The following is a 26203-nucleotide window of genomic DNA, read 5'->3' on the forward strand; positions in this document are numbered from 1 at the left end:
CATTATCAGTCATTGTTGTTGATGTTTATCGAACTCTTTTTTATTGTAATGAATATGGTTTATCCACTATCAAACAATATATATATATATATATATATATATATATATATGTATCTAGGAACTGAAGATTTTATCTGTTCTAATGAACATAAGAGAACAATATTACTTTTAAATCAATATACGAGAGCCCAATGTTCCCCAGTTTTTCCTGATTTCTCCACCGCTTCCCTCCTGAACCTCAACGTTCCCCAGTTTCACCAAAGCATCAGCAAACCTGTGAAGAAAACCAGCTGCATCCGAAGCCAAACCAGGGACAATGCTGCCACTTGAGCTATCAAGAGCCAACTCATTATCAATCTGCAGCACTCCTCTGCCCAACATTATCTGCTTATAGTGCTGGTTATCCACAGTGAAGGAAGTGTTCTGGTCAAAGAACCCTCCCTCTTCAAAGAACTGGACCTCTGTTTAGCCCCACAAATGCTAATGAGTCTGCTTCTCAGGTTGGCGTCCATGGTGGAGTCCATGGACGCAATGCAATGCATGCAAACTTGCTATCATGCATGCATGCAATGCATGGCATGCATAGAGAGAGTTACGTACTCTAACGAAGCAGTCATGGAAATGCATGTGAAGCAAGGCAGCGTTGATGGAATGGTCTTTGTTATAGTGCTTCTGCACAACGGCTCTGATGATGGACTCTGTTTGTGGCCAGGTTGTATTGTAGAAATTCACTTTCAGATCAACAAAGACAGAACTGGTACTAAGAAAGAGAGATAGCAAGGATATGTTTATGAAAAGCTTCATCATGTTGGTAGAGTGTGTTTATATTATCTCAGATTGATTGATTGATTGATGAATGCTGCTGGTATACATAAAAGAAGGAGAGTGTATATCTATAGAGAGATTGGGGGGAGTGAGATTTTATTCACTTGTATTGGTTTACATTAAAATAAATTGATTTTTGGTGTTAAGGTGCTATGTAAGAACTAGTTAATTATGCATATGATTACTAATTAAGCAACTAAGGTCAGGCACTAAAGCGCACTTCCCCTTGTTCTAATGGTTTTTGAAAAGCAATTGGAATTTAGGTACGGTGTGAAGAGGAGGAATTCTGAATGAATCAAGCTAGTCTAGTTTATTATATTCACTTATTTAATTTATTAGTCTCAATGATGTTTTTGCAAAAAGGAGCTACAGAGTAGCTAAGAAAAGAAAAAGACAAGAACCAATTAAAAAGAGAAATTTAAAGAGGAACAAAGGTCATCTATCCAGTAAGGCCAATCACGGCCTTGAGCGAAGAGGGAGAGAGTCGGATTAGAGCTTCCAAAGTGTGCGAGACGATCCGCAAGAGTGTTGTGATCACGGTCGATGTGCTCCCAAGCGAGGTCAGGGGACAACGAGGAGAAGTTCTTGATAGCTTGGACCGTGTCGAAGTGACGCCAGGCGGTGACACGGTTGAAGTCATTGATCAGGTGAATGGCGCAGCGACAATTGGAAAAAAACGTGCTAGGGGACCATCCGTTCGAATGATAATGCTCAAGCGCGAAGAGAATGGCGCGAAGCTTAGCACCAAGAGATGAATCACAGATGCCCCCAGCCGCACCTGCAAGAAAGATAACATTGTAATTAGTGGAAATGACAAATCCAAACCCGGCCTTACCAGTCAAGGGATCCCACGAAGCATCAGAGTAGACCAGGAGAATGAGACGAGTAGAATGAAGGTGATAGATAGCATTCCTGTTAATAAGACCGTGAGCAGAGAAAAAGGCTTTTATCCTAGCCCAAGCTTTAGAGGGGAGCTGGTTAAAATTGGGCGGGATTTGACGAAAAATTTTGAAGCACCTAGCAGTCCAAATATGCCAAGCAACCGAGGCCACAATAGCCCTAGCAAAGTCACAACCAAAGGCACAATTAAATTTACAAGTAAGCCAAGTGCCATTGCACAGATGGGCAAGGAAGGATTGGCTCAAACCCAGCCAGGTGAACACAATATATCCCAACAAACCTTCGCACAACGACACTGCCAGAGGAGATGATCGGCAGATTCAGGGAAAAGGCCACAAAAATGGCAAGTGGTAGCAGGGCCAATGTTAATGTTGTAGAGATAGTCCCCCGTAGGGAGCCTACCATGAGCCAGCTTCCAAACAAAGATCTTAATGCGCGGGGGAACCTTGAGCTTCCAAATGAGCCTCCAACCAAACCACACATCAGTGTTATGACTACCAGAGTTGAAGTGACCATAAACAGTGGCAACCATTTAAGCCAAAGAAGAGATGGGTCGCCAGACCCATTCATTGGAGGCCTCGGAATTGAAGGAAGTATCGTTAAGAGCAATATGATTTAAATTGTTACCAAGCAAGTCACATCACATCGGGATATTGAAAGCACCATCCAGCACAAAGTGGTTGATTGAAATGTTATCAATAAGATTCATATTAATGAAGGTGGGCTTAGGGCTCAAAGGGAGATCCAAAATCCAAGGATCATCCCAAATATTGGTAAGATTAGGGTTACAGACATGAAGATGGAGATTTGGCTTAATAATTTTCACAATTTTAAGAATGTCCTTGTATAAGCTAGAGACATTAGAATGAGGCACATTCCTCCAAATGCTCCAATTATCATATTTATGATGAAAAATAGAAACCCAAAGTTTATCCTCATTGTTGGCAAGTGAAAAAACATGTTTGGCTAAGAGAGCAATTCTGGCATTTCTAAGATTGCGGAGTCCAAGACCCCCCTCAGGTTTAGAAAGAGTAACCATACTCTAGCCAATTGAGTGGAAACCATGACCCCTGCCCCGACTGCCCCATAGGAAATTACGAGCGAGCTTACAGATAGAATCCAGGATGGAGTCAGGGATGTAAAAGATGGAAAGTAGATAAATTGGAAGAGAGAAAATACATGAGTTGAGAAGCACAACTCTACCAGCTTGGGAAATATGAGTGTGATTCCAGGAGCTCAGGGAAGACTCAGTTTTGCAAATTAGAGAGTTAAAGTGAGTAATAGGAAGACGGAAGGGAGAGACAGGACTCCCAAATAGGTAAAAGGAAAATTCCCAATATTGATACCAAGAATGGAAGCAATAGATTTGGAAACCCTTTTGTTAAACCAGCTAGGAAGGTAAATGGCAGATTTACTAAGGTTGGGCTTTTGACCAGAAAGGTTGGTGTACAGGTTGAGACAGAAGGTAATATTAGTCTCAATGATGGTTGATAGGGAACAAAATAATACATGGGGTGGCAACTGTAGTACCATTCATTGCAACAGCTTTTCTTTTAGTTTAATTCATTGTTTTCCCTCTAAACACAGAGATCACCCATAATTTTTTTTTTAATAGAGTGGATAAACCACAATTTATTCAAAGCAAAAGAAACAAGTATAAGATAATAGAAACAAAAAATAAAGAAAGAAACATAGGTTGAAAACAGAACAAAAGTAGCAAACCAAAACAAACAAACTAGGAAAATCACCAGAGGTGTTGAACAAACACAAAATAACTAAGAGCAGCTGGAAGACGAAGAGTGCCAAAAGGTGTCACAGGCCTTCAACAGCTGAGAAAGAAAAAGAAGGGGTGGATCACTCGCTAGATGAAGGTTCTGCGGCTGTCGCCGGCATAGGGACAGGAACAGTATCAACGGAACGAGCTGATACTCTTTCACTTAGGAAAGTAAGTGAGCGTTTTATCTTCTGCAAAGCTTCAATAAGGGATTGTTGGTGGGGATCTGCAACTGTGGAAAACCAAGATAGGATCAAATTAGCAATCTTAAAAATCACATAATAAAGAGGTAGAGCTGTCAAATGAAAGATACAGTTATTTCTCTATAGCCATATGATCCACATTATGGCTTAAATAATGAGATCCCAAAGAGCTTGAAGTCTACAATTAAGAGAAGGTAACTAAATTGTCCAAATTGTAGTAATGTTTGGAGGAGGGGCGAGCAAATTTAAAGTGTGGCTGAAGAAGGTCCAGACCTGCTCTGAAATTCGCAGTTGAAAAATAAGTGTTCAACAGATTCAAAGACTTTGTGGCAGAGCACACATATATCTGTAGCAATTTGGGGATCACTCATAATGTTTAAGTCATTGATATATCAAACGTTTTTTCTTATTTGATTTTTTGTGTTATTTTAAATTCATTGCTTTGTCTATACTCAACAATTTTTTTAAGAAAACTCACAATTTTTTTTTTAAAATATTACAAATATAATAAAAAGTGCATCATATGTCCTGTTAATTGTCCATTTTTATGGGTCATTTTGATGAAACTGTAAGATTAATTAAAAATCTCATATCAATTAATTAAAAAAAAATTAATATATGGATTTATAACAATTATTATTTAATGTAGTGGTATGTTACTAGAATAGTGAATGATAGACTCAGAATTGAATTCTTGGGTTGACGGTATTGTTACACACTGTTCATATATTGTAGCATAATATATAAAAAATGTACAAGACTGTATATTCACTATTTATGGGTCTCATGTGGGAGGATGTCGTTTTCCTCTCATCCAGAGTTACAGGGGATTTATTAACTTGGTTTGGTTCTTGAAAAAAATATTTTCTGGGTGTGCACATAATAAGAATTTAATTGCCCCATATATTGTCTATCTAAGTTAATAAATTTCTAAGAGGTAGTTAAGACATCGTAATTAGTGCACTTCTATACTTATTTGTCCCTTGACATCTCATTGTGAGGCGGTGCTTGTCGGCTTTGTAAACTAATAATAATAATAATTATTATTATTATATTTATATTTATATATTTCATTTTATTAGTTTAAGTTTTTGAATTAAGTTAGGCATAATATATTTAGTTAGAATAAATCAACACACATTCACATAAGAACAAAAAGACAGCGATGTGCATGGTACACCTCCATTTTCCATCATGCTCTCCGGTTCCACTAGTACTCTAACGCGCCCACAAATGTGAACTCAACGACTCCGTGACACCAACTTGTTCACTCTGAGTTTCATATGACTGGAGAACTTTCCAAGTGGGTAAGAAACCGAGTGGAACTATGAAAGTCTAAGATTCCTTCTCTAGCTAATTTACTAAACATTATGCACTTGTCTATATATAAAAAATATCATATATTCAAGAGTCAAATCTCTTGACCCAAAGTTGGCCATGTTATATACATCCATCCATATATTATTCACTATCAACGTTGCTAAAATGTCAAAGCACAACTCAGACCAGTTCAATCTCACTTCATCCAAATCTCTATATAAACTGCTTCTCAACTCCAAATTCAAATCACAAACACAAAACAAGCAAGATCATCATCACTTGCTGAAGAATTCAATTAAAATGAAGCTTTTCTTCATCCTTCTCCTCTGCATTCCACTCATCACTGCTGATCTTCAAATTGGCTTCTACAACTCCTCATGCCCTCAAGCTGAGTCCATTGTCCTCTCCGTTGTCAAGAAACACTTCGCCGGTGACCGCTCCATTACCGCCGCCTTTCTTCGCATGCATTTCCATGATTGTTTTGTCAAGGTAATGACACACTAACATATATACACACACACACACATTTTACATTGCATGCATGGGAGATATATATATGTTTGGCTTGCATTTAATATCATGTGCTTGCTTCAGGGTTGTGATGCTTCCATACTCATAGACTCGACGAAGAAGAAGAAGTCCGAGAAGGCGGCAGGGCCAAACCTCACTGTCCGGGGGTTCAACATCATCGATGAAGTCAAGACTAGTCTTGAGGCTTCATGTCCATCAACAGTATCATGTGCTGATATAATAACTCTAGCGACCAGAGATGCGGTGGCTCTCGCCGGAGGACTCAACTACAGCGTGCAGACAGGGAGACGTGACGGTCTCATATCGAATGCAGCAGATGTCAACCTCCCCGGCCCTTCACTCTCCGTCAACCAAGCATTCCAGTTCTTTGCAGCCAAAGGCTTAACTCTTGATGACATGGTTGTTCTCTTAGGAGGGCACACTGTAGGTGTAGCACATTGTAGCTTCTTCAGGGATAGACTTGATAACTTTCAAGGAAGTGGAGTTCCAGACTCCACCATGGATCCTTCTCTCAGAGCTCAGCTGGTTAAAACATGTGGATCAAGGCCAAACAATGATCCTACTGCCTTCTTGGATCAGAATACATCTTTTTTGGTGGATAATCAGTATTATAAACAGATTCTTGGAAACAAAGGTGTGCTGCAAATTGATCAGGAACTGGCTTTGGATAGTTCCAGTTCTGGTATTGTTGCTGCTCTTGCTTCTGATGGGAATGGATTTATGAAGAAGTTTGCTGATGCATTGGTTAAACTTGGGAGAATTGAGGTTCTGGTTGGTGGTGCAGGAGAGATTAGGAAGAATTGCAGAGCTTTCAATGCACCATCTTTAACATCATCAAGGAAGCAACTTGGATGATTTCATTGTTACTGTTATTATATTTATATTTATTCATTAATTTGTCATTTTGTTGGTCTGAAGATTGAAGAATTAATGTGACATTGTACACAAAGATGTCAGTGGACATCAGGAAAATTCTTGTTATAATTGTTAATTTTTAATTTTAAAGATTAATGATTCAAATGCATGTTTTTATACGTTTATACAATTATTTTATGTAAGAATTAATGTAAAAATCACTTTTTTTTTAAAACCACATTTTATTGAAAATTAAAGAATAGATCCCTTAGGTGTTTTTGTTTTCTTTTGTATTTGCCTGCTCCACTTCTAGTGGACTATGTTGTTCACTTGTTTCTGTTTTGGTTATATGGTTGTTTCAGACTTTTGTGATATGTGTCGCTGTTGCCATTGCTTGTTGTTACCTTGGCATGTAACTGCTTAAATTTTCTAATAAACATGATTTATCCACTTTGTCAAAAAAAATAAAATAAAATAAAGAATAGATGGCATACAAACTTAGACTCAAGATAGGATATTGAGGGGGAATTTTTTTTTCTTTTTAAAATGAGTATTTTTTGATTAAAAATTATATAAATAATGAACAAATTATCATTTTACCACCCTATTAAAATCTAACATGTGTTCCCGATCACAATAGAAAAAATATAATAACATAGGACAAGTGTCAGAATATAATAGGCTGGAACCAGTTTATTCCATGGTTCTAGAATTAGGGGAGATGAGTTCGTATAACTCTTGTCACTATATTACAGATTTTATTAGCTTAGTTGTATTTTTTTATTTATTTTTGTTTGTTTTTTAACTTGTTGATTTGGGCTAGTATTATTTCTGGTGGTTGCTCTCAATTTTATTATAATTTTTTATTTTATTTGTGTTTTTTTTTTGTTATGTGGTTGTTTTATTTTTGCTACTTCTTTTAATTAATTAGTAGTTATAAACGAACAAATATTCAGTATTTTTTTGTAATTAAAAAAAAAACATTTAAAATTTATGTTTGTTATCTTGTTCAACAATATTGAGAATTTTTTTTTGATAAAATACTGAGATTTTTGGTTGTGTAGAATAATTTAGAATATATATTAGTCAAAAAATAATTTGGAATATATTATAAACCAGTAAAAAAAATCACAAAATAATTTAAAGCATTGAAAAGGTAAAAAAAAACCAGAATACAATTGTTCTAAAAAATAATTATATCAAATTTAGATATTTTATAATACTAAAAACAGCTGGTAATTAAAATCCTGATGTCATACCCACAATGGTAAATATCAGTATTTAACGGGTTTATTTGCAAAACTTTGTTACCTAATTCAGAATAAAATTCCCGTTGTGATAGAATCATTGAAATTCACACTTCCCCCTAAAAAATTGATTTTTTTCTCCATCCCCTCTCCCCGAGAAGAAGAATTCGAAAGAGGAAAGAAATCCTTTAACTTTGAATTTTGATCAGTTCGCGGATCTTGTTAGCTCATCAAAATCACGCTTGTTTGTGCTTCTTCAGGTATGCAATTTCTTTCTTTGTTTGTTTTGTTATGGTTTGTTCATCTCCTCTTCTGTTGAAATTTCGGTGTTTTTTTCCCCAGTATGGTGTTTCTTGATTGATTTTAGTACTGCATTATGGGAATTGACCTGATTTATTTGATTTCATGATGTTCTTTTAGTGTTTCTTTAGATCCACTCGCATGACTTAGAATTCTTGATCTAGGGTTTATGGATCTGGTTAGTTTTGCATTTGCTGCAATAGTTGCTGTCTTTCTTGATTGATACTTATCTTTACATTTTTTTGTTTTGTTTGCAGTGTCGCGTGAAAAGTTTTCTGGAAATGGAAGAGTATGTCTCTTTTGATTATTTTTTGGATTTTCTTCTATCGTTGATGTATTGGTGGGTTGTGATTCATGGGCTTCACTTGATCCAGGGACAATGCTCTAGAGCTTCTGCAAAGATACAGGCGTGATCGGCGTGTGCTTCTTAGTTTCATATTGTCTGGTAGTCTGGTGAAAAAAGTGATTTTGCCACCGGGTGCTGTTTCTTTGGAGGATGTTGATATTGATCAAGTCAGTATTGATTATGTTCTCAACTGTGTAAAAAAAGGTAACACAATGAGTTTGCTTTATAAATAATAGGGAGTTGTTTTTACTGCGATGTCAACTTAAAATATGTTTGCTGGTGTAGGTGAAATGCTTGATCTTTCGGAGGCCATTAGACTTTATCATGATAGCCTGGACTATCCTTCAATGGTAAAATGCTTTCTGTTTCGTGGTTAATGTTAATCTCATAGGCTAAATGTTGAAGGGGTATATGGCAATATGCCAACATTTGAACTCCTCGAGAATGTTTATTCTTATGTGCAATTCTTGAAGTTCAACCATTGTTCTTCATCATTGCCACCACCTAGGATATGATGTTTGTTAACATCAACTTGAAAAAATTATCTCACCAGGTAGCTTCTTACCGATTATTTTTGGTTCTGACACATCTTGGAGTCCTGTATTAGTGAGAGCGTTAAGTAGTAGGTGATCCACCTTATCTTGGATTCACTTTTTGCTTAGTTCTTCAGGTGATAAGCTGGTTACTACTTGAATTCCTTATTAATCACCCTCTTGGGCAACTCACTGGTTATGATATTGCTGATTCTCTTATTAGTTAGTGCATTATGTGAGGCTTTAAGGACCATGGCCTTGCTATTGGTCTTATTGAATAAGTGTATGTTGGAGGCCAAATTGCACTGGTGTTGACTAAACATGGCTTATGAGGGGATTTGTGAACTTCTTTCCACACTGAACCCGGAGCACTTTTAATGAGATGAGTGTGTGCCATAAAAATGTTGATTTTCCCATGTACTCCTACTTGAATACGTGTTTTCACTTCTAACATATATTGTAGAGGGTTTACATGTCATTCTGTATTGTCTTTCTCTGGGAAGGTCATTGCTGTGACTGAAAGTTGCCCTAGTAATAAAGGTCTTGGCCAGTGTTGCTGGACAATTCATGTTTTGATGATTCTCCTATTCATCATGCTCTTCGATCAGGTACACATGAATTTTTTATATATAATTCTTCTCAGTGCCTTGCTTGATATTTTGGGTTTGCATTAAGCATGGAATTTCAGCTTATTAGGCTCCATTGCCACAAGAAATGATGGGTTTTCCCTTATGAGCCTCATTACACCAGTCTCCTTTTGTCTTATTCTCTTTATCTGGATCATCTTGCATTGCAAATGCTGTTCTTCAGTATCCACTGTCTTCTCTTAGCTGTTATCTTCCATCTTCATGTGTCCACACCAATGCTTAAGCAGTGCTAGCTAGAAAGTTGTATAAAAGTAGAGATGATAGAAGATCAGAAAAATCCTACTGAGTTATCCCAAAGAGTCACAAGAACAGGAACTACAGATTGCTTTTCCAAACTTACATTTTTTTCATTCAGTGTAGGATTTTCTTTTTTACTTATGGAGAGTAAGTACTATGTTAGATAACTTATGTCAAGCTCGAATTATTGCTATATTTTGGTTCTTATAAATTAGTTATGGATTACTAATAGTTTAATGGAAAGCATGAGATCCTAAAAATTACAGGCGGAAAAGAAAGTGGGAGTGTTTGACACCAGCAGATTTTTTATTCTTTTGGATGAGAATATGCTGATCAAGCAATCTCACATACTTTTTGGTTCATACCCTTTAAGGATTATAAAACATATTGAGACATGTGAAATTATTTGTAATGTTTTATCTTGTTGTACTTATGATGTGAGTAATGGATTTCATCACAGATGTATCGGCGTACAAAAATGAATTTGTGCTTTGATTTATGCAACTAAATTGATTCTTGGTCTTCTCACTTATAATTCGATGATGGCCCAGTCTCTTGCATTGCATGTGAACTATTGCCTATTTTGTGCATAAGTTTGTGCTTCATGGATTTTTTTTTTTATTGTGCACAAAAACCATGAGAACCTGTTACCAATTTTGTCTGATACTTTTAAGTTATTTGTTTATCAGAGTAATACAGGTCTCTGGGGAGACTTTTTTTTGGTGACAAGGCCTGAAACTTCAGGGTTGGCACCTTCTAGGGCACCACCACCTGTTCCGATTTCGACTATGTCACCCATTATATCTAATTTGTCTAGATCAGAGTCTCTGCACTCTCCACCTCATCAGGAATTAACTGTGGATGATATTGAAGATTTTGAGGATGACGAGGAAGATGATGAAGCAGTTAGTAGCTTGAGGAGTTCAAGACAACAGTCAAGTGAAGCTGCTGAACTGTCCTTGCTTTTGCCTTTGTTTTCAACAGGTAAGCAGAAGAAAGATGCATCATAGGAAGGGTTCTGTCTCCTTTTAAGTTTGTTTCAATAACCAATAAGTCTAAGCCACTGTAATGTACCACAGTTCATCTCATGCATAATATGGTCTTCTCCATAAAATGCCTTTCTCAAAAATTCAGTTTTCTTCTCCTTTGCAATTCGATTACATTAATTTATGATGATATGCGGCATCAGAATTCACTCTAAGTTTTATGTAATATGGCAACCTTCAGGTGTTACAGATGATGATCTTCGTGAAACAGCTTATGAAATTCTTGTGGCTTGTGCGGGAGCTGCAGGGTAACCTTCTAAATTTTTGATGCCATTTTTGTTTTTGCTTTTCAATTATTATACACATGTGTTCTTCAACATAAAAACCTAAAACTACGGATATCCATGCCATCTTAGTCCCTTTTTATGCTGAATTCCTTCTTGAGCAGAGGTCTTATAGTGCCATCTAAAGAAAAGAAGAAGGAAAGGAGATCTAGATTGATGAGGAAACTTGCACGTGTTAAAGGTGAAAATGCAACATCCTCATCTGGGCATGTCTCTGGAATGATTGGTTTGCTGGAGACAATGCGCGCTCAGCTAGAGGCAGGCGTCTTCTTCTTTGCTCTCATAGAAACATTCTACTGTCTTCTTATTATCATTTTCTATAGCCTTTACTTTTTATTATATATTGTAGACAATTATTATCATCAATATTACAACCAAGAATAGAATCATAGTTTTTGTTAGTCTCTCCCTTTTCCTTGTTATTGGTCCCTTTGGTACTCTACTATTGTTCTTATTCAAAGTATTATTACCTAAATGTATCTTTAGAGGCATCAGCCACTGAATTTGTGGAACTAATTTGCCCATAATAATGGGAATAATTCAATTTGACCGGAATGGTTAGTCTTGCTATTTTTATGGATATTAATTAGGTGTTTGTTTGGTGTAACACTTATAAAATGAGCTGTTATTTACTAGAGTGTTGGTGCTAGTCAGTAAAATTTCTTATGTTTCCAATCTTGGAATTGGTAAAATTTTAAGTTTTTAAATACGTGACTGCCCTTTAAATTAGATTCTTTACCTTATGTTTAATAGATTCCTTTACATTTCATTTTAATAATTTATCCTTTTACAGATATCAGAGTCAATGGATATTAGGACAAGGCAAGGTTTACTTAATGCTCTTGTAGGTCGAGTGGGAAAAAGGATGGATAACCTCTTGGTTCCATTAGAACTGCTATGTTGTGTTGCTCGAACAGAATTTTCTGACAAAAAAGCATATATTAGGTGGCAAAAGAGGCAGGTAAACTGTCATCTTTTATTGTTAATTTAACTACACTTGGATTGGCAGTGATCCCATCCTCTTTATTTCTACTCAGCTGAATCTACTGGAAGAAGGTCTTATTAATCATCCTGTGTCTGGATTTGCTGAATTGGGACAAAAATCTAATGAGTTCAGAAATCTTTTACGAAAGATTGAGGAATCTGAGGTATCTATTTCACAGAATTACTTTATAAGATGATTATAAATTTTCACTGCATGATAATTATTAAGACATGCTTCTTTGCTCTAATTCATCTTCAAATATTAACTTGAGTAATAAACATTGTCCGTACTTGTGTTTATTTTTATTGCCTTGTTCTGATAATTCTTTTACTATAGTCTCTTCCACCGGCAGCTTGTGAAATGCAACGGACTGAATGCCTTAGATCACTCAGAGAACTTGCTGCTGCACTTGCTGAGAGGCCAGCTCGTGGTGATCTGACTGGTGAAGTATGCCACTGGGCTGATGGTTATCACCTTAACATCAGACTCTACGAGAAAATGCTTTGGAGTGTATTTGATGTCCTGGATGAGGGAAAACTTACGGAGGTTGTTATTCACTATTTAAGCTTTAAATTAGTTATGATCAGATTTATGTACTCTCCATTATTTAATCAACCTGATAAATATTTTTTGCATGATTCACTTTATTCTAGGAAGTGGAAGAGATTCTTGAACTACTTAGGTCAACCTGGCGTATATTGGGAGTTACAGAAACCATCCATGATACATGCTATTCATGGGTATTGTTTCGTCAGGTACAAGTTTATGCCTGTGATACTGGAAGGTTTTATTGATTTACTTCCAATACACGCATAATGGCAAACAAATTGAAATAACTTGCAGTATGTGCAAATGCAGAACAACCTTTTATCTTTTCTAAGGATTCTAAAAACCAATGCTCTTCATGGATAATTATCTGAGATATTTTCTGGTTGCTTATGTAAGCAGGCATTCGTTCATTGTAATTGTGTTTACTTTTTAAAATGATGCTTCCAGCCCAAATACACGACATGACTGTTTTTGTAAATAATTGATGTAGCAAACCTTTGAAATGAAATATCATATGTGGGCCTTTTTTGGAACAACATATTTCGAGTTCACATTTGCCTAGGCAGCGAACTTCTTGAAAAATCATGTCTGAATTATGTCAGCTATTTACCTGTATCACTGGTTTTGTGCCACCTTACAGTTTTCTCCTGTCACGTGCGCATATTGTTGTTAACACATTTGCATGGTTCTAAAAGATTTTTCTCATTATAAAAATGTGATGTTTACATTAGATGTAGAACATATCCATGCCTGGATCTTTTACTTGATATCTAATATCATAACCTACATTTTCTTGCAAGTAGTGGAAAGTTTTGGTCATCTTCTATTATCAAAACAAACCCTTTAGCATATTTTTTCTTTTTGCCTTATTATTCTCACTTTAATTTCATCAATCTAATCATGTGCCCTGGGAGCTCTTGCTGGTGCTCTCTTATTGGTAGAAACTAGAAAGCACTCGATAAAACTTAACTTTCTCAATGTAAATTAAGTTATGTCTGTAGTTTGATCCTACACGGGATGTTTGATCCTAGGCATAATTCTTATTGTGTGCTTTAGTTAATTGACCTGCAATTTTCAATTTTTTCACAAAATTAGTTGCTCATGTTCTAATAGCTATTCATTTTTCAGAAGTTGGTTTGGCATTGTCAGCCAGCTTAATGAGAATTAAATATATCTGCATTTCAGTTTTAATAAGGCCAAATTTCTTATAAGATTACTGCAGAATTACAGTCTAATCAGAATTGTATTCCACAATTAGTTTGTTATCACAGGCGAACATAATCTCATCCAATATGCAATTGAACACCTAAGGAAAATACCCCTCAAGGAACAACGTGGTCCACAAGAGAACTTACATTTGAAAGGACTACGATGCACTGTGGAAAGTGAAGGAAGGTCTCAATCACTTACATTCTTGCAATCTTTTCTTATGCCCATCCAGAAATGGGCTGATAAGAAGCTGAGGGACTATCACCTGCACTTCTCAGAGGTTTGTTTAATAATCTGAGGCACTGAATTACAGCTGCCTCTTTTTACTATTCTTAACCAGTCTTAACTGCAAATCCTATTAATTTTACGTGATTTTCTTTATATGCCACTTGACATGTGCTCCTGTGAGAATTCAAGCAAAAAATTGTGAAATTTGGACATGCCAAGTGTTGGGATATTGCTTGATGCTTTCTTTTTAAATATTTAGCTGCTATGGATGCTTTTGGTAAGATCATCAGTGCCTTCTATGATAGACTTGTTGGTGTTGGTAATATCAACCTTGCTTTCTATGATAGACTTGTGGCCATTGATAATATCATCCTTGCCTTCTATGATAGACTTGTGGCCAGCCAGCACTGCCCTAGGATGTGCAATATAAATCTTTGTTCACCAACCTTTTTTTCTTAAGGATTGTATGAGGCAGATACTGCAAGCCGTCTAGTTATCTGTTGCCATAAAGCTTTTCTCCTCGCCAAAATGTTCTTGCTCTGTTTTGCTGCATAGGGCCAGATCATGTCACCATTTGCTCCATTTTTCTCTAATTGGTACTGCTTTCCTTTCTCGCATGTACTCATCTCATACCTCACCTTGTGTAATGCAACTAATTTGATGATTTTTTAATGTAAAATTTCATATCCTGTTTGCTCTTGACCCATTTTGTGAATGCAAAGGCCTTTAAATTCACAATGGTGCTTGAAATTTCTTGTGGTGAGTAATTTGCATTGAATGAAATAGTGAGGGCATGCTCAATGGGCAACTTTTTTTGCCCTTTGATGGTGGACTTTATGAGCTAATTGACCTCTCCCTAATTACCCACTTTTCCTTGCTCTTTGTAGGTTGTTACCTTTTAAGCACCTCTAAAGCACTCCAACCATCAAATTGTATTTCTATCAGGAATAATTTGGTAAAATCTCCGTCTTGCATTTTGTACTCATGTGTGCTCCAGTCCAGTGTGCGCTTGCGCACACACACACACCCCCCTTTTGGGGACGAATGCATCTCTAAATCACTCCAACCACAAAACCATATTTATTTGAAGAATAATTTGGTAAAACTTCCATCTTGCATTTTGTATACTGGTGCTGGATTGCTTGATCCTTGATTGGCTTTGGTTGTCCTATAGTATTACTTGTGGTTGCTTGCCCTCTGTATTATAAGAAACCTTGATGCTTATGCTTCTTATGTCTGCTAACCTTCAAAACCATTGTTTTGAAATTTTCCTTACCGTTCTGTTTTTATGACTAACTTGATTTTGTCTTTTCTACTAATATTATTGTGTCTCCAAATTGTGTGCATCTGGTATAATATTTTCTAATTTTCTTACTTAATTCCAAGTGTAATCCAAGGAAATTACCTTCTACACCCTGATAAACTTTGAAGGGTGATTGTGCAGAAGCTCTTATTGGTAAATTATGTTCTGTGTTGGTATTAATTAGTTTGGTTCTGTCTTTGCTGGCCATCCATGTGCATTTTTGAAATGTATGTGCTTTGAACCTTGAAATTTGCCCCGTAATTTAATGATGCTAATGAATAAACATGGCTCTATTTGCTTGCTCTCTGGTCCTGCACTGTGTTTTATTTTGATCAAGCTATTTGATCTTGTGGTTTTCTAATATTTTTTATTGTTCCATGTGAGCTCAGGGTTCAACAATGGTGGGTGAGATAGTGACTGTGGCAATGATTACTAGGAGGCTTTTACTTGAAGAATCTGAGAAAGTATGTTGTCTTCTATTATTTCTGTTATTCTGGGTAGAATTATTGACAATTTCAGCATGAATATGTTTTCTAGATCCTTCTCGTCTACAACTTCATGCAATTCTATATTGCTCTATTTCCAAATATTTCTACTTGTGCGAAGTTAATAAGTTGGTACTTTCTCATAAATTCAGGTTCATGATAATGATTTTTTGATGGCGCAGGCTACATTCCTTACGGATGAAGACCAGATCGAAGCTTATGTATCATCTTCTATTAAAAGTGCTTTTGCAAGGGTGAGCCTACACAAGGATACAGATCCTTTGGGTTAAATTTCATTGTATAATCAATTTATACTTTTATGGTACCAGTCAGAGTCTTTCACTAGGAAAGGAAGCATGATACATGTCAAACCATCTGCAGCATGATTTAGGGTCATCATTTTATGAATTATTTTTTTCCCTTGAAGCACCAGTCATCTTTAGGTATTTTAAAAAACAAAGCCATATTAAAAAAAGTTTCAGCACTATACCCTTATTTCAAACATTGGCTTCTTATTATAAGTTAAGTGAGAGGACAAAGCTGGTGTTTCATTCTGTCTAGCATTTATTTAGATTAAAAATTAAGCAATGAACCCATGTTTCAAACACCAGCTTCATAGATATTTTTAAGAATAAAGTGTAAAAACATGAACAGGTGTTTCAAATGCTAGGTTGTTAGCTTTTCTTTTTAAAATAATAAAAACTTGAAGGCGGTGTTTCAAATGCCAGTTTGATAGTTTTTGAGAGGAATATTTGTGTGTAAACAATTTAATAAATTGTGGGCTTCATAGTTTATCGTTTAAATTTTTTTAAATCGCTTGAAGTATATTGTTTAAGTTTTTTTTAAGTGAGGTTGCCATTTCAACTCTGCCTTTATGTTTTTATTATTGAAAAAAATAAAAGCATGAAGCTGGCGTTTGCTTCATGCTGAGTCACCAAACTGCTCTACATGATTGTGAACCTGGCGTTTCAAATGCCGCATTCATGCAAAGCAATGGTGGATTGCTAATATTATTTGAAATAAAGGTATTTTTCTGAAATTTTGTATGTTTTTTAAAAAATTGTACTCATTTTTATTGCCTTTTTCTGACTCTCAATTTTTTTATTGTATATAGATGTGGTGAATGTATTTGATTATTTGTCATGTTAAACTGGTTCACATTTATCTTTTGAATTTTAATAATTATTTAGTGGGCCATCTAGAGGATTTAAAACTGCAAAACGTTAGAAACTTCTATAGTCTGCTTATCTGAAGGTCAGATAAATGATCATGTAGTTCATCTACTATTTACAGATCATGCATGCAACTGATGCTAAGTCAGAGTCAACACATGAGCACATGTTAGCATTGTTAGCAGAAGAGACAAAGAAGCTTCTAAAGAAAGACTCAACCATTTTCTTGCCTATTCTATCAAAGTGGCATTCACAAGCAGCTGTTACTTCTTCTTCACTTTTGCATAAACTTTATGGGAACAAGTTGGTATGTTAACAGTTAATTCTTTACTCTGTCATGCAATTACTTAGTATTTTGTCCTTTCCATGTTATGCTTTATTTCTTTGTTTGGCTTATGCAAAAATTTTCTGCAGAGACCATTCCTTGATCATGCTGAACATCTTACTGAGGATGTGGTATCTGTGTTTCCAGCTGCTGATAGTCTTGAACAATACATATTTGCAGTAATTGCAAATGCATGTGGAGAGGATGTTCTGGATGATTACTGTAGAGGAAAAATAACATCATACCAGGTAATACTATTGACTTTTTTAAGTTTAAATTATTAGAGGATCTATGTTATTTTTTAAGCTAGAGCTTGAGATCTGACTATGCATCTCATGAATTTTTGGGGATCCTGCTTAAACTACAGTGTGAACAGACGTCAATTTATTGGTCAAAGCAAGTTTTGAGCCTTTGTTGCACCAGTAAATTTGTTGACAAATATTTGCTTGTATTGATTAATCTATGTTTTTTTACATTTTAGAAGGGTGAGTGCGTTGATGCATGTTCAACATGATCATGCCTCTTTTATGCCCTAGCAATCTACCTAACGAAGGATTCTTGCTTGCCAGTCCTCAACTTCTAGTCATAGTATAGCTTATTTAAACTTGAAAACAGCACTCTGTAACTGATTTCAGGTGATATGATGTAGCCTCCTAATTCTGTTTTATTGTTGTATTTTGGTTCTGTTTGATGAATCTTTATCCCATTTTTCAGGTTGAAAATAAATCTGGTGAATTAGTTATACGTTGGGTTAATGCTCAATTAAGAAGAATCGAAGACTGGGTTAAACGGACTATTCAACAAGAGGTAATTTCTTCACCAATGTTGTCTGTGGTTATGTTAGTGGATTATAGAAATCTTTGGGGTGGAAATCCTAGTCACACTGTCGGTTCAAGATTTTGGATGGCCACTAGATTTTCATCTGGTTCAAGATACTTAAAATATATAAGATTCTGATTCCCAACTTAAACTATGTGTGAATATTTGATAATTTTATTTTTTGAACAAATCATGATTTATTATTTGAAAATTTAAATGTTTTAATCTAGTCAATGTATTAAGGTACTGTATCTAATGCCTACACAATATCATCAACTCATAATTAAATGATTATTGATTATAATTGAATATTAAGGTTATTTGGTTTGATGTATTTCAGAAAACCGCTTTTCGAAGTATCAACCAAACATTGGAAGTGTGTATTTTTCCAATGTTCTCATCAAAATCTAACCTGGGTGTTTTTATTATCTCTGGCGCCAGTTGTCCAGAATCATATTTATGTTAATCAAATTTGATCCTTGCCAAATTGAATGCAGTTCTTCTCATGAATGCTTCATGAGTTCATAATAAAGATCAAGGATATTTTATTATCTCAAGCATCAGTTTCTTGGGAATTATATTTCTGTGCATCAAATGTGATCCTCAAATTGAATGCTGATTTTACTCATGCATACTTTATAAGTTCATGATCAGAAACTTAGATTGTCATGCAAATTTAGATGGCCTAATTTTTCGTTCTGATTAAGCAAAATTGAAATATTTTTTTCCTATGAATTTCACCCTAAACTGTTATTTCCCTATCCAATTAACATGATAAGATGCATGTTTTCTTCATCCTATGATTTTTGTATAAATTATATATGTAGCTTTTATAAAATTTGTTCCATTTAGCTTTTATGTGGAAGGTTTAACTTTATGGTTTTTCTTTGAGTTACACAAGGAAGATAACCACTTGTAATTTTTGTTATCATTTCCCTTTAAGTTGTCCTGTTGGGCTTTGGGCAGTCCCATCAAATCAACCATGAATAAGGATTTATTCAGCTACTAAAGGTTTTTTTGGCTTTGCAAATAACTTTTCCCAAGCACTGGGAGATCTGCACCTAGTATCTTTTTATTGTTTCCAGTCAAATTAGTACTTATTAAAACTCTGTGGTTCCTTGGAAAATTGTTGACAGACTTGGGATGCTATATCGCCTCAGCAACGACACGGAGTTTCAATTGTTGAAGTTTATAGGATCATAGAAGAGGTACATCTTAGCTGCACAATTTCTGGTCTTCTTGAATGGTTATTTCTTGTACTTATTGGCAAACCTTTTGCTATATCTTTCTAGGTAATTTTGTTACTATAATTTTTTGCAGCATGTCAAAGTCGTTGTTAGAAGTCATGTTTTGAGATAATAATATGTATTCTTTATGTATTCTTTATTGCAGACGGTTGATCAATTTTTTGCCCTTAGAGTGCCAATGAGGGTTGGAGAACTACAATGGCTCCATCAAGGCTTGGATAAAGCATTCCAAGTTTATACTCTGGGTGTTGTTGCCAAAATAGGTGAGGATCCCTTATATTTTTGACTTGAAGAATAAACATTAATGCAAATTTAAAATTTATTGTATTATTTAAATTTTAAATTAAGCTATCCTATTTTATAAATGATGGATAAACGTTTTAATCTTTGTGAAATATGTATCTAAACTATAACGTCACAGAGTGTTTGGAGAGGCTAATTTTCTATCAATAGGATATCATACTTGGTCATTTGCTATTGCAGATTCTTCACATTGAAATTCCATTACTCTTATCTTGAGCAGCATAATTTCAACATGCAGATTTAGTCTTTCAGGCCTCCTTTTAATGGGATTATCTTTGGCCTTTCCTTGGTGTTCTCTTAAGGGTCTATTTCTAGGCTCTTCCTTTCCCAAACGGATTATTTCTAGGTTATTTCCGGCCTTTCTAACAAGACTATTTTTAGACTAATGTGGTTTTTTTAACAATATTTATAGACTCTTCCCAGCTTCTCAAACATAATTATTCCTATTCTTCCTCCAACTTTTGTAATTAAATGATTTCTAGGCTATGTCAAAAATCTTTAACAGTAGGGTTCTTGTATGTCTAACATGAACTTTTTAAGGGGATGATTTTAAGGCTACCTAAAATTTTTGTACGGGATTGATCATCTTCAAATGATTCTAGGCTTTTTCTTTTACTGATTTTGACCTTTATTGGCTTCGCTTTCTATATCTACTTTGCCTACTGGGGTGTTAATGGTTACCTCTTTATTGTGCAAGTTGGGCATTACAAACCTTCATGCTCCAACAAAGGTATTTGTTAACATGTTAACAATCTTTGTCTTTGTTAGTTTGATTCTTATCCTTATCTTATTTATTTGTTTATTCCTTGTCCACATCTTATTAATTCGTTTTCATATGCCATTCGTTCTGCATCTCACATGTCTTCGAGCATTCAATTTGAAAATTTATTAGTGTGTGGTGTTCACAGTTAGCAAAGAAGATCTGATACCACCTGTACCTCCTCTCACTCGTTATAGAAAGGAAGTTGGAATCAGGGCTTTTGTAGCAGATCTCAGATCAACTGAGGAGAGGAGATCTCATCAAGCAGTGGATCTTAGATTGAGTGATGAACGATTTCATCAAATTGATGCGCTTTCTACTCAAAGCCTTTGTGTGCGCTTAAACACACTATATGTGAGTTACCTTTGCAAACGATTGTTTTATTGTTTAGTCTTGAAGAAATCATTTTGCAAAATTATAAACTCATGCTGTTCTGATTCTACTGGTTCCCCTATCATTAGTCTTCAGGAAAGAAATGAGAATAACTGTGTATTTCTTGTAAAATGTACTATATTTCATATCCATTGTTTATTGGCTACATGTATAAGTAGCGCCCAACTTAACTAGAGCATATTTCTATTTGTTGTATCTGTTAATTTAATCTGGTTATCATGCATTATAATGTATATACTTCCTCAGGCCAGTTACAATGTTTGGAATGAGCCGTCATGTATTATTTAAGAATTGATTGCCATAATACATAATTCTAGACCATCAACTGAGGCATTCCTGCTTGTAAAATCAAATGAATAAGAATTAGTTCTGACTTGAAAAGAATTTGTAAAATGTATGGTATTAGTACAAGGATACTTAACAGGTGTATGTCTGGCTTGTATGGACAAAAGCTTTTGTTAACTCATGGATTTGAACAACAAACTCATGCTTTGTGGATCTATACGAGGAAGGGGGTAAATTGTCTATACAGGTTCTGCAATTAGTTATCATCTTGGAAATGCTTGTAAGACATGATTGGATGGTTATGTATGTTCATTAGCTTTTGATACTTAACGGTACTTTTGTCATTCTGCAGTATGCCATTACTCATCTAAGTAAGCTGGAAGACAGCATTCATGAGCGATGGATAAGGAAAAAACATGAGAATTCCAACATTAGTAAATTTCTAAACTCAGCGTACTTTTTTAAAGCACGGATAGTTGTTTGCAGTTTTTACATTTTGCTCAGTCAAGCTTTTTATCATAAGCTAAGCCATCAGATTGCACTGTCTTGTTTTAAACTATTTAACCACGTAATAAGTGAAGTTTATCCTTGATCAATGCAATACTTTACCACTATTAATTATTCATACTTGAAAATTAATCGGAAAATTGTTATCCAATGTACACAATTGAAGTGAGCTCCAATCCTTCCATTAGCTATAGACAGTAATGACCCATCACTGTGTGGATTAACAACATTGGTATGTCATTCTTCATGAATTTAATTATTAGACTGCATGGGGTTGGCAAAGTTGGCATGACCCCTTGCAATAATAGACCGAGAACAAAACATCTTGTCGTTAGGACTGCATTATAGTTCTTACTTCTGACCAAATAGAGATATTGTGTACATTTTTCAAACTAATGTAACTGTCATATAGATTTGTATGGTATAAAAAGCCTTTACCTTTTTCACCTGAGCCTGTTATACCAGTTCAGGTGACTGGTGAAATTTCTTTTATCCATATTGGGCAGATCTTTGAATACCTATGAGATCCTGAATTTGGAGTTTCTATATAAACTTTTGCCTCTTGTAAACTTGCTTATTCTGCCATGGCTGGAAGAATATAAATATTATGCATGTTTTAATCCTGCTATCAACCAATTGACTTTCAATGGTAAATTGTTCTTTCCAAAAGGCAAGCATGAGCTTTTCCTGGCTGTTTCTATGTTCCACTCTAGGGCTTTTTGTATCTTTTGTCATATTTTCCTTGTCTTTTATAACCCAACGTTACTTTTGCGTGACTAGCTTACCTCTGTCTGGTCTATATCATACCCAAGGATTTCGAGCTCTCACATGAGCATTTTCTATTTATTAATTAAGCCTTTTGGTCAGTTTTGGACAAAGCTTTCCTTCTAAGTTACTGACTACAAAGTTTGTGGTTCAATGCTTCAAGATCGGTCAATGAATGGAAAATCGAGAAGTAATGTTGCACAGCAGAAGATTGCATTTGATGGTAGTAGAAAAGATATAAATGCTGCCATTGATAGAATCTGCGAATTTACAGGTAACCTCTTTTGATAGACAAACTATAGATATATCAACCTGTATTTATCTAATCTTGTCTTTATAGGTACAAAAATCATCTTCTGGGATCTAAGGGGGCCAATTATAGACAATCTCTACAAGCCTAATGTTTCTGAATCTCGGTTGGAGGTGCTTATGGATGCTTTTGATGAGGTATGTTCTGTTACAGAATCTATGAAATTTAAACTGTGTGAAAGTGTGAGTAGAAATTACGCCAGTAAGATCCAATCATGGATGATTGCGCATACCTAGGTCCTGTCCAATTGTTAATCCAATTTCTCATGGCCTTGCTGTATGAGTCATTTCTGTCATAACTTGATGAGTAAAATTACTTATAGACACAGCATGCTCTGAATATTCATTTTCTAAGATATTTATTCATTGGCGTGCTCTTTAATGCTCCTATTGAGGGTGAAGATATCATTTGTGTGGTTGTTGTTTCTATCGAAGTATTCTGCTGTTATTGTCCTCAACTCTGGTTTCTATAACTTGCTCCCTTTCGTACCATTTGCAAACCAATTACTTGTTTCTTTTGTATCATTTGTGTGGTTGTTTGTTTGCACACCACCTTCCATCCTCAAGGAAACACCATCTTTGCAGTGCAATCACATAAAATTTGGGGTTGGCATGTCTCACTGTTCCTGTGCATTTAAGACTTTCAACATCAATCTCACACTAGCTGTTCAATTGTTTTATCAATGATAATAAAATCTGTTTCTATTCCTTTAGTCCAATTGTTTTTGATAAATATTTTACTGTAAACACTTTGGTTAATGTGTTATTATGAATTGCTAAAAAAAGACAGTTAATGCTGAACAAAATGCTTAAAGTCGAACCTTTAAAAAGAAATGGACTCCACTAATCTAAGCCACGAAAGGTATGAATCAAAATTCTGGAAACTGACACTTTATGGCACCAAGCTTTATATGCCGCCTTCAACTTGAGTTGCACTCTTTTCATTTTATGTATAGCTTTCAGTTGGAACTGTTTCATGCTTGTATATTTTGAAGAGTTTATACAGGCTTTGTGCTCTATTTATTTTATTTTATTTAGGTGCTGAATGTTCTTTGCGGTGTCATTGTTGAACCACTCAGAGACCGCATTGTGACAGGCCTCCTTCAAGCATCAGTGGTAATGCTCTGTCGCTATTATTTAATTTTGTCCACCACTCAAATAGATTCTGCTTATATTTGGCAAATGTTTCCTCTGGCAGGATGGCCTATTGCGTGTTATATTAGATGGAGGTCCTTCACGGGTCTTCACCCCTAATGATGCCAAACTACTAGAAGAAGATCTTGAAATATTAAAGGTTTGAGCATCTTACCTGTTAAGAGAGAAATTTCTTTTATGTTGGGCTTTAGAATCTATTTTAACAGTATACTTGATGAGACTACTCAGTTTTGACTTAATAGCTTCTCTTTGGTTGATGAATTGTTATGGCTGTAAATGTCAAAAACCAGAAAATTTCCTTGTAAGCAATGCAACCTTGCTAGTTTATGTTGCTTATCCCAAAATTGAGCGTTTGTTTTCCACGTTACTTTTATCTTTCCCCACTGGATCCCTGACACTATGTGAGAACTACCATGTCTTTAGCATCACATTTTTGCCAAGGTTGACCATATAGCTGGAATTTGGACTGCAGGAATTCTTTATTTCAGGTGGAGATGGTTTGCCCCGAGGAACTGTGGAGAATTCAGTGGCACATGTTCGTCCTGTAATAAACCTGCATAGCTTTGAGGTATGAAATCTCGCTAACTATGATGCTGAATGCTTACAAAACCAGATTTTATTAGTTATAAACCTCATGCAAATAGTTTAAGTCAATGAGAAGCAATAATGAAACTCCATCATTTGCTGAACAAAACTTTTCTAGGCCCAATTTTCTTCTGTTAAGCTTGTTCATTTCAGGTTGTTGTAAACTGTCTCAGGGAGTTCTTTGTCATTTCCTTTGCTAGTATTTGGTGCATCTGGTGTGTGTCATTTTATTTCTTTCCTCCATAACCTCTGTTTCCCTATGCTATTTTCTTTTTTAATATCACTATATTTATTATGTTTCTCTTTTAGATGCTGGTGCAATCTTTGCTGCAAAAACTCCCATCAATCATGCTTATATTTATTGACTTTTCATCAATGGTCAGCATTGATTAATGACACTCTTTTAACAAAAACTCACCTATATTTGATCTGACCATTTTTAACAATTCTATTATTATTTCTTAAGGCATCTTTAACTGATCACATATCCCTATGTTTTTGCAGACTCGAGTATTAGTCGATGACTTGAGAGCTGTAACTCAAGGAAGTAAGAGCAGATTCGGAGCTGATTCTAAAACTCTACTGAGAATTTTGTGCCATAGAGCTGATTCAGAGGCTTCTCAGTTCCTTAAGAAGCAGTTCAAGATTCCCAAGTCAGCTGGTTGAAAGAGGGAGATTTTATTTATTTATTTATTTATTGAAGTTTTGTTATGTATATTGTACACCTTTTGTATTATTATGTATCATATCCATTCTTTGTTATCCCCTATTATCTACATTTATTGTTTGGAAATACTGATTGTTTATGAACAGTATGTTTGACTCTTTAAGTTTGGTTTTAAATTTTTAAGTAGATTCTGTGTATATATTGAACTCCAAAAAAACAGTATCTACAAGGGTTGGAAAAAAATAGTACTGTTTCAGAAGTTTTAAGTGTTTTCTAAATAATTCAAATTCTGAGGACCTTCACTGAAAGGGATGGAAAAATCTATAAGTTTTTTATGTGGCTCCTCTTGAATGGGAATGTCAAAACTTGTGTGTTTTTTTATTTCTCTGAACATGCTTTCCAATCCTGACTGTGTTTTATGTGGTTTGCATAGGGAAGACTTCAACCGTCTCTTCAATCAATGCATCTCAACTGCTAGTGTTCCTAAAACCAAATGGGTTGCATCTCTTATTGTTGCCACAGTATGGAATATCAACTTTATTTTCAAAGGTTTACAACCAGACCACATTAAATTGCTATTGCCCCTATAGATCATGTGAAAGAGTATTCCAAAAGAGCTAACTATAACTATCAAATGGAGGTTTTCTTTCTTAACAGCTATAATTTATACTCCTCTTAATGTTATCTTTATACTGATGGTTCTTGGATTTCAGGAAGTCAGACAGGAGCCAGTGGTTTTGTGATTGTGAATTCTTATAGAAAAATTGTGGTGGCAGGATGTATGAGAATAAACACTGTTTCTGCACTTGAAGCTGAAATACAAGCAATCAACATTGGGTTAAAGGTGGCTGAAGAATGGAGGGTGAACATTGCCATAATCTTCATGGGCTGCATCAGAGCAAAGCAAAGTTTGTATTTGTGTCAGCCTATCCTCAGGTTGTTGGTTTCCTTAATTCAATAAATAGCTACTAAGTTGCTCTTAATCTTAAAAAAAAAAAAAAAAAAAAAAAAAAATGTGTAAGCATTACCGTTCACTATAATAAAATGTTCATCTATAATCATTTTGTTATAATAATTTTAATATTGTAAAATTATAATATGACA

The 26203-nt window shown here is 35.2% G+C and overlaps 2 protein-coding genes across 4 annotated transcripts; both read left to right on the forward strand.

Moving 5' to 3' along the window:
* Positions 1-5286: 5286 nt before the first annotated feature.
* On the forward strand, positions 5287-6465 carry LOC120276495 (peroxidase 44-like). The gene is made up of 2 exons (XM_039283253.1): positions 5287-5511; positions 5617-6465. The coding sequence occupies exons 1-2, from the start codon at positions 5323-5325 to the stop codon at positions 6406-6408; spliced, it is 981 nt and encodes a 326-aa protein (XP_039139187.1). The 5' UTR covers positions 5287-5322; the 3' UTR covers positions 6409-6465.
* A 1296-nt stretch (positions 6466-7761) lies between these two features.
* LOC120276494 (protein unc-13 homolog) lies at positions 7762-25285 on the forward strand. 3 transcript variants are annotated; one of them, XM_039283250.1, is made up of 28 exons: positions 7762-7915; positions 8213-8244; positions 8330-8505; positions 8587-8651; positions 9338-9442; positions 10408-10702; positions 10946-11012; positions 11153-11306; positions 11842-12009; positions 12086-12196; positions 12370-12579; positions 12687-12788; positions 13841-14071; positions 15712-15786; positions 15990-16061; positions 17101-17286; positions 17394-17552; positions 18019-18111; positions 19260-19331; positions 19516-19633; positions 20582-20787; positions 21464-21545; positions 22547-22657; positions 22724-22830; positions 23731-23808; positions 23891-23986; positions 24320-24415; positions 24937-25285. In XM_039283250.1, exons 2-28 carry the CDS (start codon positions 8237-8239, stop codon positions 25096-25098), a joined length of 3405 nt encoding a protein of 1134 aa, XP_039139184.1. In that variant the 5' UTR covers positions 7762-7915; positions 8213-8236; the 3' UTR covers positions 25099-25285. The 3 variants fall into 3 exon arrangements, with proteins under 3 accessions (XP_039139184.1, XP_039139185.1, XP_039139186.1); XM_039283251.1 differs by lacking the exon at positions 9338-9442; XM_039283252.1 differs by lacking the exons at positions 7762-7915; positions 8213-8244 and having other exon boundaries at positions 8376-8504; positions 8585-8651.
* Positions 25286-26203: the final 918 nt, after the last annotated feature.

Source organism: Dioscorea cayenensis, chromosome 14 (genome assembly GCF_009730915.1).
Source record: "Dioscorea cayenensis subsp. rotundata cultivar TDr96_F1 chromosome 14, TDr96_F1_v2_PseudoChromosome.rev07_lg8_w22 25.fasta, whole genome shotgun sequence".
Taxonomy (NCBI): domain Eukaryota; kingdom Viridiplantae; phylum Streptophyta; class Magnoliopsida; order Dioscoreales; family Dioscoreaceae; genus Dioscorea; species Dioscorea cayenensis.

Bases quoted from the DNA above. Each gene is read 5' to 3' on its own strand.
- LOC120276494 (XM_039283250.1), top strand. The intron at 11,307-11,841 runs GCAGGCGTCTTC...ATCCTTTTACAG, and splicing joins CAATGCGCGCTCAGCTAGAG to ATATCAGAGTCAATGGATAT. The intron at 23,987-24,319 runs GTTTGAGCATCT...TTTGGACTGCAG, and splicing joins AAGATCTTGAAATATTAAAG to GAATTCTTTATTTCAGGTGG.
- LOC120276495 (XM_039283253.1), top strand. From the start codon at position 5,323: ATGAAGCTTTTCTTCATCCTTCTCCTCTGCATTCCACTCATCACTGCT. The intron at 5,512-5,616 runs GTAATGACACAC...TGCTTGCTTCAG, and splicing joins TCCATGATTGTTTTGTCAAG to GGTTGTGATGCTTCCATACT.